Raw genomic sequence first — 21224 nt, 5'->3', positions numbered from 1 at the left:
TTGTTCACATCGTATTGTAAGATTTTACATGGAGAATTCATTTGTGTTTACATAGGCACCTAAAAATTTACTTTTTAAAGGCTCTTAGGGGATATAAAATGATATATTGAACATAAGTGAATAGACACACCACAACAGTAATAAATTATACCCGACCAAATGCAATTAAAGAACAACCGCTCTCAAAAGTTTTTTGAGGGCTATCTCATATCGGTTCAATGAATTGTTAGATATGAAAATTTATGTATCAAGCACATAGCTTTAAATTTAGAGAGCAAAGTCTGATAGAACCAAAAAAATTAAAACTGATACAGAAGAAAGTTCTTCATCCCAGAAGAAAATTTTTTGAAATGAAATACCTAAAACGACTTTTAAAATAATGTACCCAAGGATTTTATTCAATAGCAGCTTAGACACAGTAAGTGGTATAAAAGCAATTTGAAAGAGAGGTAAGATATAATACAGACAGCAACATGGAGTGACAACAAAGTTGGAAAATGTGGAAGAGTTAATGAGTGATTTACAGGACAAAAAATTAAGAGATATTTAATCAGAGTGTGAAACGGAGAGGGGAGAGATAATTTGGGAAATGTAATATTTGTAGGATATGTGTTCAAGAACTTTCCACAAAGGATAAAAGGTATCAAGCAGTTCAAGAAGGGCTAGAAAACTCACACGTACCACATTAAAAACAAAAAGTATTTAGTTTATGATTATTCTTTTAAGAACTGCCAAACTGCTTTCCAAAGTGACTATGGATGTACCATTTCACATTGCCACCAGCAATAAATGAGAGTTTCTGTTGCTCTGAATCCTCATCATCAGTTGCCATTGTTAGTTTCTTTGATTTTTAACTATTCTAATAGGACTAAAGTGGTAAGTCATGTATGTTGCCATAACATATGCTTTTTTGCAATTTTTGTGTCTTCTTAGGTGAAGTGTCTACTCAAATCTTTTCTAAAGCTATTATTGGGACGTTGTCTACTTGTAACTGAGTTATGTGTGTGTTTGTGTGTGTGTGTGTGTGTGAACATACGTTTTGCCACAGTTTATCCCAGTTTGTGGCCTGCCTTTTCATTTTCTCAGTTGTGTTTATTGAAAAAATAAACTTAAAATATTTGGTTTTGATGAAATATAATTTACTTTGTTTCTTTTTATCATTCATGATTTTTGTGTCCCATTTAAAAAATCTTTACCTAAACAAAGTTCACTGTGATATACACCTTTGTATTCCCCTAGAAACTTTATAGTTTTCCTGTTATATTTGGGTCTATGATCCATTTGAAGTTAATTTAAAATTTTTTAAAGTTTTATAAATGTATATATACACACTTTTTTTCCGAGCAGTTTTAGGTTTAAAGTAAAATTGAGTGGAAAGTATAGAGATTTCCCATATATAGTCCCTGCACTCATAAGTTCAAGTTAATTTTTTATGTAAGGTATGTATAGGTTAAGGGTCACTTTTTTTTCACACATAAGATGTTCAAGCACCATTTATTGAAACGACTATCTTTTCTTTCTTGAATTGCCTTGGTATCTTTGATGAACAACAACTGACATTATGTATACAGTTATATTTCTGGGCACGCTCTTTTGTTCCATTGTTCTACATGCCTATATTTTTGCCAATAGCACATTGTCTTGATTATTGTAGCTTTATATAATCATGCAGTCAGGTACAGTGAGTCCTCCAAGTTTGTTCACTTTCAAAATTGTTTTGGCTATTCTGAGTTCTTTGCTTTTCCATTTTCTTAGTTTGTTTACTGTTGCCATAAAGGAACACCTGAGGCTGGGTAATTTATAAAGAAAAGGGGTTTATTTGGCTCATGATGCTGATGTCTGGAAAAGTTAACGTTTGGGCATTTGCATCTGGTAAGGGCCTCAGGCTGTTTCCACTCATAACGGAAGGCAAAGGGGAGCAAGCTGTGTGGAGATCACATAGTGAGATAGGAAGCAAGAGAGAGGGGAAGGAGGTGCCAGGCTCTTTTAAACAACCATCTCTCTCAGGAACTAATAGGAGTGATAATTCACTTACTCCATCTCCCAGGGAGAGTATTAATCTATTAATGAGGGATCAAACCTGATGACCAGAACACTTCCCATTACGCCCCCCTCCTTCAACATTGGGGATCAAATTCAACATGAGGTTTGAGGGCACAAACATTCAAATTATGGCGTCCATATACCTTCTAGAATCAGCACTCCCATTTCTAGAGAAAAAGCCTACTGGAATTTTGATTAACAATAGGTATATGATAACAATAGGTGTTTGACAACAATTTTGATCTAAGTATCAATAGATCAATTTGGGAAAGATTGATATCTAATTTTTAGACTTCCAGTCTGAGACTTTTTAGACATTTTTAGAATTCCAATTATAACTCCTCTCACAGAGTTATAATCTGTGAACACATTATAATTCTTTTTTTATTCAGGTCTTTGACTTCTCTCTGCAAGGTTTTGTACTTTTTGGCATAGAAGTCTTGCAAATAATTTGTTAGATTTATGCCTAAGTATTTCATCTTTTGATGCACTTGTTAAATTACTTATTGTTCATTTCAATGTCCAATTTTCATTGCTGGTATATAAAAAATCATTGATTTTTGTATATTTTCCTTGTGTCCTGAAATCTTGCTAAACTCAATTTATTAGATAGAATAGCTGTTTAATAAGCTCTTTGGCATTGTCTGTATAAGGAGTCATGGCATAGAAAACAAAGATAGTTTTATTTCTTCCTTTCAAATCTTTGTTTTTTAATCTTTTTTGTTTTCCTTATTGCAATATCTGGGAACACCAGTATTATGTTAAATATATTTGGTGAGAGCAGACATCCTTGTGTAGCTCCCAAACTTAGGAAAAAAGAATTCAGTCTTCTATCATTTTACATCAGTACCCATTACAAGTTTGAGGAAGTCCCTTTTTATTTCAAGAGGCTGGAAGATTTTATCACAAATAGAAGTTGAATTTTGTGAAATGCTTCTTATGTATTGGTTGAGATACCCTTGTATATGTATGGATATAGTAAATTGCATTAATTGATTTTTGAATGTTTGAGCAAGTTTGGATTCTTGGGTAGTTCTTATCTTTGATAATATATCGTCATTTTATACATCCTTTTAATAATTACACTTGATATTTTCTTAAGGATATTTGCATCTACATTAATAAGAGTTATTGGTCTGTAGTTTTCATTTCTTTTAATGTTGTCTTTATGTCTTCAATGAAATTCTGTTCTCATAAAATAAGATGTAAACTAATACTTTCTTTTCTGTTTTACAGAAAAATTTCTATAGAATTAGTAATATTTATACCATAAATATTTCATAGAATTCCCCAGTGAAGATACTGGGATCTGTAGTTGTTATTGTTGGAAAGACATTTACTATGAATATAATATCTTTAGTAAGTATAGAACTATGAAGGCTATAAATTCCTTTTTGAGTGATCTTTGGTAGTTTCTTTCAACGAACTAGTTCATATCATTAATGTTGTTAAATTTTTTAGCATAAACTTTTAAATAATATTCCCTTATTGTATTTTTAATGCCTGTAATATCTGTAGTGATGTTACACCCTTAATTTTTATAATTGGTAATTTGTTTTTTTCTTATAGTTTTTTTTTTATCTTTTAAAACAATAAACTTGTGATTTCATTCATTTTCTTTATTGATTTTCTGCTTTTCGGTTCTTACTTTTACTTCTGCTCTTACTTTTACTATTTCATCCCTCTTTTTTCTGTAGGTATAATTTGCTCTTCTTTTTCTAGTTTCTTAATGTGGAAGCTTAGATCATTGATTTGAAATCTTTATTATTTGTTATTCTGAAAATGTAATGCTTTCTATTTCCCTCTAAGTATTACTTTAGAAGCATCTCAAAAAACAAGAATTTTTATGTTTCATCTTTTCCCTGTAATACAGTTTCTAATTCTCTTATGTCTTCCCTTTTGACATATTGAGTTATTTATCAGTACTGTTTAATTTTGAAATAATGAGGATTGTGAAATATATTTCTATAATATATTTCTAGTTTGGTTCCATTTTGGTCAGGGTAGGTACTTTGTACAATTTTAATTATTTTAATTTTGTTGACATTTGTTTAGTGGTCCAAATATGGTCTATCTTGGTAAATGACCCATGTGCACTTGAAAAAATGTTTATTATGCAAGTTGTTGTGTGGAGTGCTCTGTAAATATTAATCAGATCAGTTAGTTAATAGTTTTGTCTAGATCTCCTTCAAGCTTAAACTATTTATTCTATTAATTAAGATAATTTTATTAAAATCTCCAACTATAACTGTATATTTTCCATTTCTCATTTAATTTTTGTTTTTTGCTAAATATATTTTAAAACTTAGTTGTTAGGCACATATCCATTTAGGATTTTTAGATCTTCTTGATCGATTTACCCTTTACTATTGCTATGTCCGTCTTTATATCTGTTAATTTTTTTTGTTCTGAAATCTAAGTTTTCAGATGTTAATATATCCACTCTAGCATTCTTTTGCTGAGTATTTGCATGGTATGTATTTTTCATTACTTTATTAAATGGCTTTAAGTGGGTATAACTGACATATAATAAACCGTATGTGTTAAAATCATATAATGTAGTTTTTGACACAGGTATAAACCCATGAAACTATCAGCACACTCAAAATAGTGAATATTTCAATCATTCCCAGAAGTTTCCTCATTCCTCTTTGTATTGTCTTACTGTTTCTAGTCCCTGCAACTCCTGTCTTCTTCCCCAGATACCTATACATTTTGCATTTACTGTGATGTCATATTAATATAATCATATAGTAGCTACTTTATTTTGTGTGGCTTCTTTCATTCATAATAATTATTTCGAGATTCACCTATGTTGTAGCATACGCCAATAACTCATTTGAATTAATCAGATATATTGATAGATGATAGTTAGGTAGCTGGATAGATGTAGCTATATCAAAGTTTGTATTTTGTTCATTTACTTCTTAATAGACATTTGGGTTGTCCCCAATTTACAGTATTTTGCTAATTTAAATAAAGTTGCTACGCACGTTTGTGCACAAATCTTTCTATGGATGTATGCTTTCATGTCCTTCAGGTAAATATCTAGGAGAAGAATGACTAGATCATATGATAGATGTGTGTTTAACTTTTTAAGAAGCCACTGAGATGTCTTCGAATGTGTCTGTACCATTTTACATTCCCACCAGCAGTGTATGAGAGTTCTAGTTTCTCCATATCCTCACCAGAACTTGGCATTGTCAATCCTTTACTTTTACCCATTCTGATAAGTGCACTGTGCTAATTCATGGTGGTTTTATTTTTTTATTTTATGTTTTTTCTTTCTTTTTGTTTTTTATTATACTTTAAGTTCTAGGGTACATGTGCACAACGTGCAGGTTTGTTACATATGTATACATGTGCCATGTTGGTTTGCTGCACCCATTAATTCATCATTTACATTAGGTATTTCTCTTAATGCTATCCCTCCCCTATCCCCTCACCCCATGACAGGCCCCAGTGTGTGTGATGTTCCTCGCCCTGTGCCCAAGTGTTCTCATTGTTCAATTCCCACCTATGAGTGAGAACATGTGATATTTGGTTTTCTGTCCTTGCGATAGTTTGCTCAGAATGATGGTTTCCAGCTTCATCCATGTCTCTGCAGAGGACATGAACTCATCCTTTCTTATGGCTCCATAGTATTCTATGGTGTGTATGTGCCACATCTTCTTAATCCAGTCTATCATTGATGGACATTTGGGTTGGTTCCAAGTCTTTGCTATTGTGAATAGTGCCACAATAAACATACATGTGCATGTGTCTTTATAGTAGCATGATTTATAATCCTTTGGGTATATACCCAGTAATGGGATGGCTGGGTCAAATGGTATTTCTAGTTCTAGATCCTTGAGGAATCGCCACACTGTCTTCCACAATGGTTGAACTAGTTTGGTGTTAATTTGCATTTCCTTAGTAATTAATGTTGTTAGGCATCTTTTGACGTGCTAACTTACCGTGTATATCATCCTTAACAAAATGGTTGTTGAAAATTTTCTCATTTTATGTTGTGTTGTTTATCTTATTGAGTTTTTAGATATTATTTTATGCTAGGGTTTTAATCTTCATATTGAGTTCTGAGGTTTTTAAAATATATTCTGGATATATGACCTTTATCTGATATCTGATTTAAAAGTATTTTCTCTCTGTAGCTTGTCTTTACATTCTCTTAACAATGTCTCTTGAGGAGGATAGCTTTAATTTTTATCATGTCCAGTTGATTTATTTTTTCTGTTATGAATCTTGCTTTTGGTGTTACACCTAAGAAAACTTTGGCCTATCTTTTCTTCTAGATGTTCTGCAGTCTTAGGTTTTACATTTAATTTGATGATGTATTTTGTCAAAATTTTTCATATATGGTGTGAGGTGTATATCAAAGAAGGAAAGAAAAAGGGAGATTATCTGTGCTCTCTCAGAATATTAGGCATTTGCAATTCCTTGAGCCAGAACTAGATGGCATTCTCTGGAGTTCTCATTTTTCTGTGCCACAATGTTCACTTCTGGGTTTCTGACTGCATTACATTTGAGTTGGAGGATGCCAAAACAAGAAAACATTAAATTTGCTGCCAGTTCAGGATACTTTGAATGTGGGTGTTCTTTCCCAAATTGCCTTCTGCTATTTACATTTCAGAGTCCTTACATAACTGCTCTATGCATTCTATTCAAGTTTTATGGTTGTATTCAGTGGCAGAGATGAATGAAGTGTCTTTATTTTATATTACCTGGAACCAGAACTGATATTCTAATTTCCAAACATTTCTACCACTACTTTTATCTCTCAAACACACACACAACCAACAAACCAATGCCTTCTTTCCAAAGAGAATGAAATATCAGTGTTGCGAACACCCAGAAGCCAATGACCAAGGCTGGCATTAGAAGACAGAAACCCTGGCAAGTAAAGATACGTAAAATACTCTCCATTATTCAATGAACAATCCCAGTAATACAATGGAAGAATTCTGTTTCTCACAAATGTGCCACATAAAACTCTCCCTTGCATTAAAAACAAAACCCTCACATTTTATTATACTAAGTAGTTCAACCACATATTTATCAGTTGGACTCTCAATCCAGAAGCAAAATGTTTTATCATTTTATATCAGTCCATGCCAATGACTTACCACAAACTTTCCAAATTTAGATAAAGGTTTTTTTTAAACTTCTCATTTGATACTTCTTTGTATCCTAAAATCCCAAATAAAATCAAATGTTCTATTTATATTAAATGATATTTATATTAAATGATGTGTAAATACATCTGAAGACAATTGCTTTTGAAGTACACTTGGGATTAGAACTATCTCAGACTAATTGTTTCATCTTGCTCATTAAAGAATAGAACTGACAAAAGCCTTTCAAGGGAAATCCCACAGAAAGAGGAATATGCTCTCATGTCCGGTAGAGTGATTTTTATATTTCAAACTTTGTCTGAAATATCCCCCAAAGTTTCTAAAATGTAATAATCCACAAAAATTATATTTCTCACATTTCTCTTCATGCTTATTATTTATATTTATATTAACCCCTTCTAGAAAACTCTTGTGATTTAAACTACCTTTTTTTTTTCTTTCTGAGATTAATACAACAGAGATTTGTTAAGTACTTCTTTGTGTTCTCTAGGTCAGAATGGACTAAAAAATGACTTGAGTGACAGAGAGCTAGACATCAAAATGTTAGCTTTATTTCTAATAATCTATACCCAAAATGCTTGCAAATACTTGCTCCCTGAACTAAACAGATTTACTTATCCAGTCTCTGACATTGCTAGAAAATCACTGCTTTCACCATCTGTCAGTAGCACAGGACAGGTCCATTTTAAATTATGGCATAGAGAAAACCAGAATGAACCCTCCTTGCAGACAGCCAAAAACAAAAGAAGGGTCTGATCCAGTCATACTTAATTTTTTCTCCCAAAGCTCACCAAGCTTTTCAATCATCCTTGAAGGAAAGTTGGGAGAGAGATTAGGAGTGTTCTCTGAAATCAGTTTTCTTCAACAGTGAAGCAAGCAGTAAGGAACATGGAGGATCTCCAACCCACTCTCATTCCAATGTTCCACCAGGTTTTTGTTATTTTAACACACATCTTAACCATTAATTAAGTTTTTGGTAAATGAAGTGTGTAGCTGCACCCTCCTGTCACCAGATATAATTAGAGGTAACTTTTCTTCCTATCCAGCATATTTAAACTTTCCTACTTGTCTGTTGAGCCTTGTGTTTCTGGCATTACAGTCCTGAATTGACTGTAAACTTCATCTAGCCACTTCTCCACACTCTCAGAAGCAAGATTTCCCACATCTCTAGCAGCAGACTATCCATTTACAAGCATAGTCTTGCTGTCTCTGTAGTTTCAGTCTCTTACTCTGTTTACTCCCTGTTCTACTTTGCATCCTATGTCCAGCTATGCTTCTCAATGTGGTACATTAGAGGTTCTAAGATTATAAGATCACAGTTAGATAAACCAATAATAAAATGGCAACAATAAGGAGATGCTCCAAATTTGAAAAAAAACCTCTTTTTCCTTATGAATTTCCAATAAATAAATTCCAAAAATTAATAAAATTATTCTGCTTTTGTGTGAAATTAAATTAAAACCCAAAAAAACTTAAAATCTTGCACTGTATCTTTTTTTCTATTTATTTTTGGCCAAAAGTGTCCCTGATGCTTGGATGGTGCTGAGCTTGCTTCAGCAGCTACATTCTGAGATGTGTTCTATTGGAATTGGATAGTGCTTTTAAGGTCTCAGAAATCACAGGAATTTTACTTTTTTTTCACATACGAGAGAGCAGGACTCAAGAGATTTGATATCTATACTACTCATTCTTTCAATTCATTTAACAAATACTTAACTGGTACCTCTTATGTGTCAGGCACTGCTCAAGGCACTATAGATGGAACAGAACAAAAGTAAAAATCTCTATAGTCCTGAAGCTGGTATTCTAGAAAGCTCTTCATGGGTATGAGTAAAAAAGAGAAGCAACTTCCAGAATTTAAGACAATTATCCTATGCCAAATTATGTTCCCAGAATATAGTACATGGTTGTTGCCAAAGACCATAGCAGCAATTGAATGATATATGATGAAAAGGGGGTACACGGGCAAAATATTGGCTTTATTATTGCCAAGTTGTTTTGATGATAAAACCTAATCAATTCAGTGCAAGATTCAATTCTAGAGTTCCCAAAAATGTTGATTCTGACAGTTTTTGCTAGTATCTTTATTGCCCCGTGGGTTGACAGATCCTTGGAGTTCCCTACTCCACAATTTCAGTGATTCCAATAATTTTTTTTTTTTTTTAGACGGAGTCTCACTCTGTCATCCAGGTTGGAGTGCAGTGGTGCGATCTCGGCTCACTGCGACCTCTGCCTCCCGGGTTCAAGCGATTTTCCTGCCTTAGCCTCCCAAGTAGCTGGAACTACAGGTGTGCGCCACTACGCCCAGCTAATTTTTGTATTTTTAGTAGAGACGGGGTTTCGCCATATTGGTCAAGCTGGTCTTGAACTCCTGACCTCGTGATCCACCTGCCTTGGTCTTCCAAAGTGTTGGGATTACAGGCGTGAGCCATTGTGCCCAGCCTCCAATAAATAATTTTTAATCTTCTACATCACATATTGAAATCCACATTGTAAATATGTATAATGTATTACAATTTTTATTTGCAATTATCTTGAATGAATGTCTGTCTCTCTATTAAAACATTAACTTACTAAGTGACAGGTAAGTGGGTAATCTCCCATCCAACAGGAAATGCAATATAATTTTTATTAAGGGAGCTTCTGCAAAGTGAAAGGGAAATTATGAAAGAGGTCTTATTCCCCTCATAAATCCAGGAGGATAGACTTCAACTATCATAGTCATTACTGTGAAAAAAAGAATATGTGTCAATGTCATCAGAAATGAGGTGCAGTTGACTTATTCTACGAAGTAAAAATGCAGGTAGGTCTGGGTTAAGACCTTAGCATTTGTTTTCACATTCAGTTTTTTAAATAAATCAGACTTTCTAACATTTATTCTCACAAAAACTGTATTTCGTTAGGAAAAACAATTCATTTCAGATTTTAACTTTTTAATTGTGTATATTTAGCCATATTAAGATAATTGTCATATTTCACCAAATGAAGGCTTTTTCTGTGAGCTATTTTCAAAATTCTAGATTCTGGTCCATATACTCCTTCTAGCAGTTTGGAATGACTTACTAGTCAGCATTTGTATTACTGGAACCAATTGAAACTATTCTACAAATAAGCAAGGTGATAAACCTTGCTTGGTTTGGGACAAATGACTATTTGGAGCTAAAAGACTCAAAATAAAGTGCTTGCTTTTTCTACAGTTTATATTAGACTACAGGAACTCTTAAGTCAGTGTGGAGTCATAGGTCAGGAGCAGCCAGTTCATGAATACAATGATGCTAGCTGCCTTCCACATGGGAGTAGATGGCTATATTAAGAGAATCTCCCTCAGTGTCAGTGAGGAAGACAGCCAAAAAGGCTGTCTGTTTTAAGAAACAATTCAATTGTTAAATAATGGATACTCCCAAAAATGGAATTTCAGGAAAATGTGGATGAACAATCTTGCTGAAGGCTGCCCAAATGATTTATTGCATGCTGAGATTTTATTCACACACATATAGACTGCATACAGATAATGCATCAACTTTATCTTTTAATTGCAGGTTGTTTTCTTGCAAAAACTGTTGAAATTAGGGATAATATATATGAAAGTTTCTCTGCCATTGTTTTGAATTTTCAGAAATTTTCTTAAAAAGAAAATCTAAGAGTTTATATTAATAAGGTAAAACATTCAATTAATATTTCTGAAAAAAATACATTGAATTTTTAAAATTATTGTTGCTTAATATCTGACACCAGTGCCTTTTCATGTAAAAAATGTGAATTCCATATTAAAATATCAAGTGTATTTCAATGAAATGTTATAAAATAAAATGATATTTTCTTTAAAAATACTTGAGGACTTGGTCCATTTCATTTAAATTATTAAATTTTTGTGCATAATGGTGTTGATAATATTTTATTATCCTTAACAACCATAGGGTTAGTAGTGATGTCTCCTGTTTTATCTGTTATTGATAATTTGTGACTTTTCTTTCTCTCTCCCCTTTTCTTGGTTACCCTGGCTAATGTCTTATCAAATCTATTAATCTTTTCAAAGAAACACCTTTAGATTTTACTAATTTATTCTATTTTTCCCTGTTTTTAGCTTTGTGGATTTCTGCTCTAGTATTTATTTTCTTTCTACTGCTTATTTTAGATTTAATCTGCTCTACTTTCTCTAGATTCCTAAGGTGAAAAGTTAGGTTACTGATTTTAGTAGCGGGAATGGGGTGGAAATGTGTATACTTTGTCTTATCCACAAATGGAAAACTTATTAACTTTTAACAGCTTTCATTTATGAATGTTTAAAATGTTTATGATGTTACTATACAGTGGTACCTAGTTATATTTTCTAAAATATATGCACCATTATTGTTGTTTGTCATTGCCTGAGTGTCCACAAAACAGAGCCTGATACAAGAGTTTGCATGCAAATAGTTTATTTGGCAAGTGGTTTTAGTGAGTCAGAGTGAGAAAAATTAGTGGTGAAATAAGAAAAGAAGAAGATTCAAACAAGGATGTGTTATTAAATTGGACATCACTACAGGCAGGTCGTGCTCAATCTTCTGGGATAGAAGTTGGTATCCACTTTTGTTAGGATGAATAACTACTATGGGTGCAGCGCATTCAACATGGATCCAAGTAGCTGGATGGTGTCTTTGAAGGAAGGTATAGAATTGAGGGCAGAGCATCAGATGTTGCTCTTGCAAAGATATACATTGAGCAGTGGCAGTAGCTTGATCACCTTTGACAAGAGAGAACCAATGCTGTGGAGCTCATGCTTAGGCTTAATCCCTGCCACCAAGACAATTCATGGATTTATGTGCCAGAAATAAGATAACTGAGGAAAGAAGTTGTTTGACATTCATGGCATGAGTCATTAGGTCCACTTGGTTGTTGAGTGCCTTATCTACAGTCAGTTCTCTTGCATGGCCGTTAAGAATGAGGCACAGAGGTACATATGATTTGTTTCCATTCCCATAATTCCATCTATGTGCCTCTAATCCAGATTTTCTTTTTTTCAGTTTCCAGCCCTTCTCATTCCAAGACTCAGACACACCAGCCAAGTTGTTCTCCACAGTCCAGGAAACAACTTCAGGCCACTAGTCCCTTTGTAAAGTGAAGTAGCAGGTGTACTGTTCACAGCTTTGTCAACTAAGAGTTTCTCCTTCAACACTAATCTTCAGGGCTACTCCAACTGAGGCTAAAGTGTAGGAGCAGTACATTTACAGCTATCTGTAATGCTGACATCTGTGCATTCAGCTTGATATTTTCCTCTTCCATCAGTTGGTCATAGATAACCTCCTAACCCATGGTCACAGAAGTGTTTTGAGAGGGGGCGTTGCAACAATGGTCAATGTCATGGCAATTTTGTGTAATCTGCTGATTTATTGATGCCTTCTCACGCTGGATCTCATATATGGCATTTCCGTCATGGGGTGAATTGCTGTTTACCCTGTCAGACCTTATCACCTGGTGAATCTAAATGTACAACTTATGACGGGCAGCTCGTGTCATATTGTCACTTGCTATCTCTTAATTAGGCACTCTATTTCTATTATGCCTTAATAGCATATGAGAGTATGTTTTTAAATGGCAAGTAGTTTACAGGAGATATGGGTTTTCTTCAGAACCTCAGAATTCTGTGTTATAGCACCCGTATAATGGCTAGATACTTCATCCTTAACCACCATATATACCTTAAGCATTATCAGTTATGCTGAGTCATATGGCTTGAGTAGCAGGGCAATTTGCACAGCAGATCTGCAAAGTTGGTGGGGAGCCATAATTTTCCACTGCAGCTGCTAACATCAGACTTTGGCTTGCCAGGCCACATCTTTATTTATTTATTTATTTATTTATTTATTTATTTATTTATTTGAGATGGAGTCTCTCTCTGTCGCCCAGGATGGAGTGGAATGGCATGTTCTCAGCTCACTGCAACCTCCGTCTCCTGGGTTCAAGCAATTCTCCTGCCTCAGCCTCCCAAGTAGCTGGGACTATAGGAGCCCACAACCACTCCCAGCTAATTTTTTGTATTTTTAGTAGAGATGGGGTTTCACCATGTTAGCCAGGATGGTCTCAATCTCCTGACCTTGCGATCGCCCACCTCAGCCTCCCAAAGTCACATCTTTTATTTTTGTACAAAAGAAGTAATACATCAGCCAGCTGTCTGTATATCTAGCCCTGGAATACTACTATCTATAAGGCATTGTCACAGCTTCTGACATTTCTGTCAGTCAAGTTAGCCAGACTCCACTCTGACCTTGCTTTCCATTATGGTAATGACACCTACCATGCCCCTGAGGTTTCATGCTGTCACCTGGGCCCTACCATTTTGGAATCTTATCATCTCCACTGCAACATAGTTTACTTCCAACCATGATTTGCAAAGGAGAGCCAACATCAAGCTTCTAAAAAATGTTAGTGTTCCTCCTCATCAACACATTCCTTATCAAAATATCTTCTCTGCCCTCTTAGGGAAAATAGTTCAGAGATAGGTCCTCTTGTCTCACTCAATAAGTCACTTCTAATACTGCCACTTCATTTGACCTTCTCACCAATTCCTCAGTACTCTGGCAAGAAAGTTTGAGTGGGCTGTCATGGTCAAGGCTTAAAGATGACACTCTAGCAGCATATTAGGCCAGCTCCAAGTCAGTGAACTCTGAATAACAGGTGTGTGATCCCATGCCAATAAGTTTCCCCCTATGATTGCATATTCTGCTCCCTTTCCTTGTTAGTTTTACAACCTCAAAATCCGTTCCAACATATATTATCCTAGCTGATGCTAATGCATATTAGCTAGTTCCTGTATTCCCTTCTAAATACAAGGTATTTTCCACCTGTTTAGAGATCGTATCTTGCTCCTTGTGCTGTGTAACAACTTACTTTTGTCATGGGTTGGAAGCAATTAAAAATGTCAGTGCTGGATATTGACACAAGCAATTTCTTTTGAGGTAGGTGTCTTAGATGAAGTTATTGGCTTGTCTCCAGGAACAAGGAGGCTGCTCTACAGTAGCATGGGTTTAAGGGGGCTGCTTCTGCTAGGCTGAGTGTTGAGGGGATTTATTCTTACACTTGGCTATTACCAGATTCATGGTTTTATTCTTTCCTTATCAGGATATCTTTATTTCTATGTATGTATGTATGTATGTATGTATGTATCTATCTATCTATCTATCTATCTATCATCATCATCATCTATCTATTGATCGACAGATCTATCTAAATCTGTAAGCATTATGTATGTGGTGTTCTTGCAGCTCTGTAGACCTGGGCCAGATTAGAATCTGGGCCTGATATTCAGCAGTCTGCCTTATGACTAGAAAAGATGAGGGTTTCCTTAACCCAGTGGGTTAGGGTGGATAACAAGTCAGGCTCTCCGATCACACACACAAACCTACATTAGAGATCCAGCTTAGGGCAATCTTAGAGTTGCCTTAACAGCTACTCAGGCTGAAAGGGATCTGAGTCCACAATGTGTTGGAAGCCAAATTCATCCATTTTCACATCTCAAATGCCATTCAATGGTTCATTCAAAGAGGAGAATGGATGCATGTTTGAGGCATTCCTCCCTTACTTCACTATGCCTCAAGATAAATGACATCTTAAGAGGGATCAGGTGTCCAATCTTTACCACAAACCAAACAGACACTTGGGAACTCCCAAATATGAGGAAACGTGGGCTCTGGTTTTCAAGTACAGGGAGTCTGTGCACAAAGTTAATGAATGTTTCTCACTATGATGATGTAGTGCATCCTACTCATCTTAGAAATTGGATTTTCATCTGGATCACAGAAGTAACATCTCCTTTCTATAGTGCCTGAAATTTACCCTCGGAGCAGAGCTTTAACCACAGGTCACTTGCTCTCCTGACTCACAATGCTATGAAAGAATGAATGAGGTAATAATGAAAATATTAGAACCAGGAGACAGAGATAGCTCCACTGAGAGGACTAAAGGTGGGTATTATATTGGAATCAGAGGGACACAATATTATTGATATGGTTTGGCTGTGTCCCCACCCAAATCTCATTTTTAATTCCCATGTGTTGTGGGAGGGACCCAGTGGGAGATAACTGAATCATGGGGGGGAAGTCTTTTCCAAGTTGTTCTTGTGATAGTGAAGTCTCATGAGATCTGATCATTTTATAAAGAGGAACTCCCCAGCAAAGAGTTCTCTCTTTGCCTGCTGCCATCCATGTAAGATGTGACTTGCTCCTCTTTGCCTTCTGCCATGATTGTGAGGTCCCCCACAGCCATATGGAACAGGAAGTCCATTAAACTTCTTTCTTTTGTAAATTGCCCAGTCTCTGGTATGTCTTTATCAGCAGTGTGAAAACAGACTAATACAGTAAATTGGCACCAGTACAGTGGGGTGATGCTGTAGATACCTGAAAATGTGGAAGCAACTTTGGAAATGGGTAACAGGCAGATGTTGGAACAGTTTGGAGGGCTCATAAGAAGACAGGAAAATGTGGAAAACTTTGAAACTCCCTAGACTTGTTGAATGGCTTTGACCAAAATGCTGATAATGATATAAACAATGAAATCCAGGCTGTGGTCTCAGATGGAGATGAGAAACTTGTTTGGAACTGGAGCAAAGGTGACTCTTGTTATGTTTTAGCAAAGAGACTGGTGGCAATTTGCTCCTGCCCTAGAGATTTGTGGAACCTTGAACTTGAGAGGGATGATTTAGGGTATCTAGTGGAAGAAATTTCTAACCAGCAAAGCATTCAAGAGGTGACTTGGGTGCTGTTGAAGGCATTCAGTTTCATAAGGGAAGCAGAGCATAAAAGTTCATAAAATTTGCAGCCAGACAATGCAATAGAAAAAAAAATTCCATTTTCTGAGGAGAAATCCGAGCCAGCTGCAGAAATTTGCATAAGTAACGAGGAGCAGAATGTTAATCCCCAAGACAATGGGGACAATGTCTCCAGGACATGTTAGAGGTCTTCACAGCAGCCCCTCCCATCACAGGCTCAAAGGCTTAGGAGAAAAAAGTGGTTTCAGGGGCCAGGCCCAGGGTCTTCATGCTGTGTGCAGCCCAGGATACCCATGCGGTGTGCAGTGCTTTTGAGTTAATGCTGAAATGAGTTAAGACTTTGGAGGACTGTTGGGAAGGCATGATTGGTTTTGAAATGTGAGGACATGAGATTTGGGATGGGCCAGGGGTGGAATAATATGGACTGGCTTTGTCCAAACCCAAATCTCATCTTGAATTCCCATGTGTTATGGGAGGGACCCAGTGGGAAATAATTGAATCATGGGGGGTATGTCTTTCCCATGCTGTTCTTGTGATAGTGTATAAGTCTCATGAATTCTGATTGTTTTATAAAGAGGAACTCCCCTGCATGAGTTCTCTCTCTCTTTGCCTGCTGCCATCCATGTAAGACGTGACTTGCTCCTCCTTGCCTTCTGCCATGATTGTGAGGCCCCACCCAGCCATGTGGAACTATAAGTCCGTTAAACCTCTTTCTTTTGTAAAATGCCCAGTCTCTGGTATGTCTTTATCAGCAGAGTGAAAATGGACTAATTATAGAGCAAATAAAGTGTGTTTTATCGAGGGTATAAAATCCACATACAGTGTGATGATGGTTTGTTGTAAGTTACTTCTTAGGGCAATGGGGAAGGTATGTGGATTGATAGAGGCTGTATGTCCAACAAGTCTTGGTCTTTTTTAGTCAGGGTCCAGAGAAGGTTTTGTGGGACATGCAGCTTATAAAATTCGGTAGGCTTTCTATTAAAGTAATACAAAATCAACATGAAAGGGAATACTTATTTAGAATGATAACTTATAGCAAGTGTTAAAATGATGGTAACTACAAGAACCAAAAATTCCAAATAAATCATATATATAAATTGTGTGTGTGTGTGTGTGTGTGTGTATTAAATTTGGAGAAACACCACTTATGTAGCTGCAAGATTTCAAGTAGGATGAAGTAAAAATCCAAGGTGAATAATACAACAGTTTTATTATAAACCAAAACACCAAACTTTTGCAAACTTTACATAAACGTGTAGCCATGTGACTGTATAACAAGAGCCCAAGAGTGACCATTGTCTAACAGGTAGAAATGCAGACAGTTTCATGTTAAGCCCTTAGAATTTCCTTTCATGGCAGATTTTTAAAATAAACTAACTTTTCTAACATTTATTCTCATAAAAATATATTTCAAGTTAGAATAAACAACTCATTGGCTTCAGACTTTTTATTGTATATATTTAACCATACTCAGATAATTGTCATATTTAGCCAGATGGAGGCTTTTTCTGTGACCTATTTCCAAATTCTCAGATTCTGGTTCATCTACTCCTTCAAGAAGTTTGGAATGACTTGCCAGTTGGCATTTATATCATTGGAACTATTCTACAAATAAGCCATTTTGATAAAGCTTGCTTGGTTTGAGACAACTATGTATTTGGAGATAAAAGACTCAGAACAAAGTGCTTGCCTTTTCTACAGTTTATATCAAACGAGATGGGCACTTAAGCAGTCAGCCTGGATTCATATGTCTAGAGTGGCCAGGCTGTAAATACAATAAGTCTAGCTGCCTTCCACATGTGGTCAGACAGCTATATTAAGATCCACTCACTGTTGGTTATGAAGATAGCCAGGAGCTTGTCTGATTTAAGGAACTATTCAGCCATTGAAGGATAGACACTCCCAAAAATGGAATTTCAGGGAAGTGTAGAATGAACAATCCTGTTCAAAGCAGCCAGTATTATTTTCTGCATGCCAAGATGTTATTCACACACATAAATACTACATGCAGATAATCTTCATTTTTGAATTACAAGTTGTTTTATTGCAAAGGCAAGTATAGTTATAATATATAGCAAAGCAAATCTATCTTTGGTTCTATATAGCAGATTTTTTTTTGCAAAAATAAATAGGCATGGCAAGAAAAATATTTCAACTATCTTAAGGGAAAACCCAATATTTTATAAAAATTAAGCAAGGAATATAGAAATGATGTATCTTTTAGACTTTTTTCCAATCATCTTCGTTAATATCTAACACCAGTGCAATTTTAACATTAAAATAATTGTGCACAATATATTTAACAATACAGCATAGACTCAAAAGTGTCATAAAACAAAATAGTACTTTCCCTTCAAAATCATTTAGGAATTATGCTTTCTAAAAATGTATGGGAAAGCAGAACTGCTGAAATATGTTGACAAAATTAACTTTGAAGAAGCGCAAGCAAAGGAAATAAAGATGTAATTATAACCACAGATCCTAGAGATCTCAAAAAAAAGTGAACACATTATCCATGCTCCCATTTGCAGAAAATATGTATTAGAGAGAATTGTTCAGAGATTTTTTTCAACTAGTATCTATAAGAGCTCCCTGTCATGGTTTCAACTTTCAGCACATTTAGTGAGCTTCATTTGTTGGTGGTTTTCGTCTCTTTTCATATATTATTTTTGCATCAAATAATTCTCTTTCCCTGTAGCCTAGACATGGTCCTTTTAGATACTTTGCTTCAGCTGCCTCGTAATCTAACCCATCAACAGCAGAAATTGAACAAATAATTGCTTCTGGCAGAAGAACTTCTAGGATAAATTTAATTTTATCTTCTTTTATCCAAGTTGGCATTATTTGATCTATTTGATTGTAGACTTCTTGTAAATATTTCACCACTTCATCCAACTGATCTTCATCCTCAAAGTATGTTTCAATACAGGGTGTGAACCTATTTGCATTCAAAAATGATTTCAGCCATCTGGATCCTTTTGTGCCATTTACAATGGCCAGAAGATGGTTCTCTGTTCCCTTTGCATTCACAATGAAGTCCACCAGGTTCTTGTTGGCTCGGTCCCGAGCAGCCTTCATCCGGTCAGGGAGAATTTTTTGGAAGGACATTTTCTTGGTCTGGGAAGTCACAGCCATCGGTTCCCTGGCATCTTCATTATGCAGCTTTGGAAATTTGTTCCTGAAAGTATCCTGTTTTATTTCTTTCCTAACTGGGTAACTAATATCAGCAGCATAATACTCAAGCAAAGAGCCTGTGAAAGAACCACAACCTATTCTAACTCTGTAGTCACAAATTAATGAGATGCACCAGTCAATACTCTCACTATAATCCTCCCTGGCTTTGTCCACTAGCATTTGTTTCTCTTTACAATCAAATTTCTTTAATCTTCTAAAATTTACTCTAATGCCCTTCTTTTCAGAATTCATGTTTGCCTCAACAAAAAGCACACTTGCTTTCCTCTCTTTTCGTCTGATACTTTTTATCACTGCTGGCCAAAATGGATATTTCTGATATTTAAACCAGACTATCATTCCTGTTTCAAATGGACGTGTCTCATAATGTAAAATGAAGCGTGGAAGTTCTTCATCTTCCTCATCATCATCTAATAGAGAAAGATTAATGCGACTTGGAAGCAATGACTTGTCAGAGGCTTGACCTTCTTCCTCAAGTTCTTCAAAATCCAGTCTCTGAAAATTTCTTTCACTACTCATAAGACGTGAATAATCCCAGACAGGGTTAGAGGCACTAAATGAAACCTCACATTCCCTGGAACAACTCCCAGGGCATGCTGCAGTCCTCATCTCTGATTCCACGGAAGTTTGATTCTGGCTGGTATCTAAGCATGGATTTGAGGGACCCTCTCCAGGATCCTCAATATTCTCTGAGAAAGCAGAGCATTCAGAGGGAACAGCCAGGGTCTCTGGGCAGGTATCCTGGCCCTCTTCTTTCAAAGCTTTGGGCATAATGAGGATATCTGATGACACAGGTGGAGCAAACTTTTCATCTTTAACACGTGCACTTTCCTCTTTCACTGCAGAATGCACAGACATAACTGCTGAGATATCAATCTTATTCTTGTTCTCTTTTTCATCACTATCTTCTGAAAGTGAAGGGAAAGTCTCGCACCAGCTAGAGTTTTGTAATGACTTTGTTTCCACTTCACTTGGAATAGTATCAACCATTGTGTGCGCTTGTGATTTATCATCATACAGGGAATCATCACTCTCTGAATGTGCTAACAAGCATGGTGAGTTTTCACTTTCCTCAAGACACCCTGGTAAGTCGCCTTCATCCTTCCGGTATTTTTTATGAGGGGGTGAATCAGACTGTTTTTGTGGTACATTTTGAGACAGCATAGTGATCTCCTCTTCATCTGAAGTGCTTGCTTGACTCAAATTTATTCTCTCATTCAGAATACCCAGTGCCACTTTTAGTGATCTTCCATAGGCAGTTTCCTCTGTAGGTGGAGCACTGTCCTCTGACTGTAGTCCTAATGAGGCAGCAATGGCTTCAATTTGAGATTTATTTAGGATCTTTGTTTCTGTGCTGTCCAATTTAATTTTTTCATCTAGTGAGAGTATTTGAACTTCTAGAGAAAATGCCTTTTTCCTCTTACTGTTTGATGAAGTTTCAGATCTGGACAAAACTTTTGCTGGCCATAACTGGTCTTTCCAGTTGCATAGGACATACTCAGACTCCATTATGGTTTATATTTGTGTGTCAAGGGTTATTGCTAAAGGTTGAGGTGGCTGTCTTTGTCACTGCTAATGCAAGTTCTACCCAAAACAATACTCTTAACAAAGCCTCTTTCGTCTTATGACTACAAAGGGTTTACAGCTTGTGTGGCCTGTTCTCCACCTCAATTTTCCAAGGATGCTTGAACACGTTGTTTGAATAGGACGATACCGGAAGATACTGAAATAGGGAAAAGGAAAAGAAGAAAAGTATCAGCAAATACGACTATTTCGCCAAAACAGGAGGTGAGCAATTACAAATGGAGAAGAGATAAAAGAACAATGCGCAGTGGGGCATGAGACAGAGGAGGCAGCATAATGTAAGATTGCGGGGGGGAGGGGTGGACAAAAACCAGAAAAGTTGGTTTATAATACCTCAGATTGAAGAACTTGCCCTCATTATTGAACATGCTTACTAAGGAGTGAATGTATGTACATGGCAGCAGAGGCGGGAGAGCTTGTGATGGGATGTCAGGAACTCTATTTATGTAATTACATACTTTGGTACTTTTGTGTCCCTAATTTCATACTTATAGCAGTGGGTCTCCAAACTTAACATGTGTCAGAATCAT

The 21224-nt window shown here is 36.0% G+C and overlaps 1 protein-coding gene across 16 annotated transcripts in view; it reads right to left on the bottom strand.

Moving 5' to 3' along the window:
- Positions 1-17109: 17109 nt before the first annotated feature.
- The window catches only part of PWWP3B (PWWP domain containing 3B), a 41284-nt gene continuing 37169 nt past the window's right edge, over positions 17110-21224 (bottom strand). For all 16 annotated transcript variants that reach the window (XM_054472329.1, XM_054472332.1, XM_054472334.1 and 13 more), the window contains one exon: positions 17110-20833. In XM_054472329.1, the coding sequence (XP_054328304.1) occupies positions 18538-20619 (2082 nt within the window). In that variant the 5' untranslated portion in view covers positions 20620-20833 and the 3' untranslated portion in view covers positions 17110-18537. The remainder of the gene's footprint in view (positions 20834-21224) is intronic.

Source organism: Pongo pygmaeus, chromosome X (assembly GCF_028885625.2).
Source record: "Pongo pygmaeus isolate AG05252 chromosome X, NHGRI_mPonPyg2-v2.0_pri, whole genome shotgun sequence".
Lineage (NCBI taxonomy): Eukaryota > Metazoa > Chordata > Mammalia > Primates > Hominidae > Pongo > Pongo pygmaeus.
This window is presented reverse-complemented; position numbering and strand designations above follow the sequence as displayed.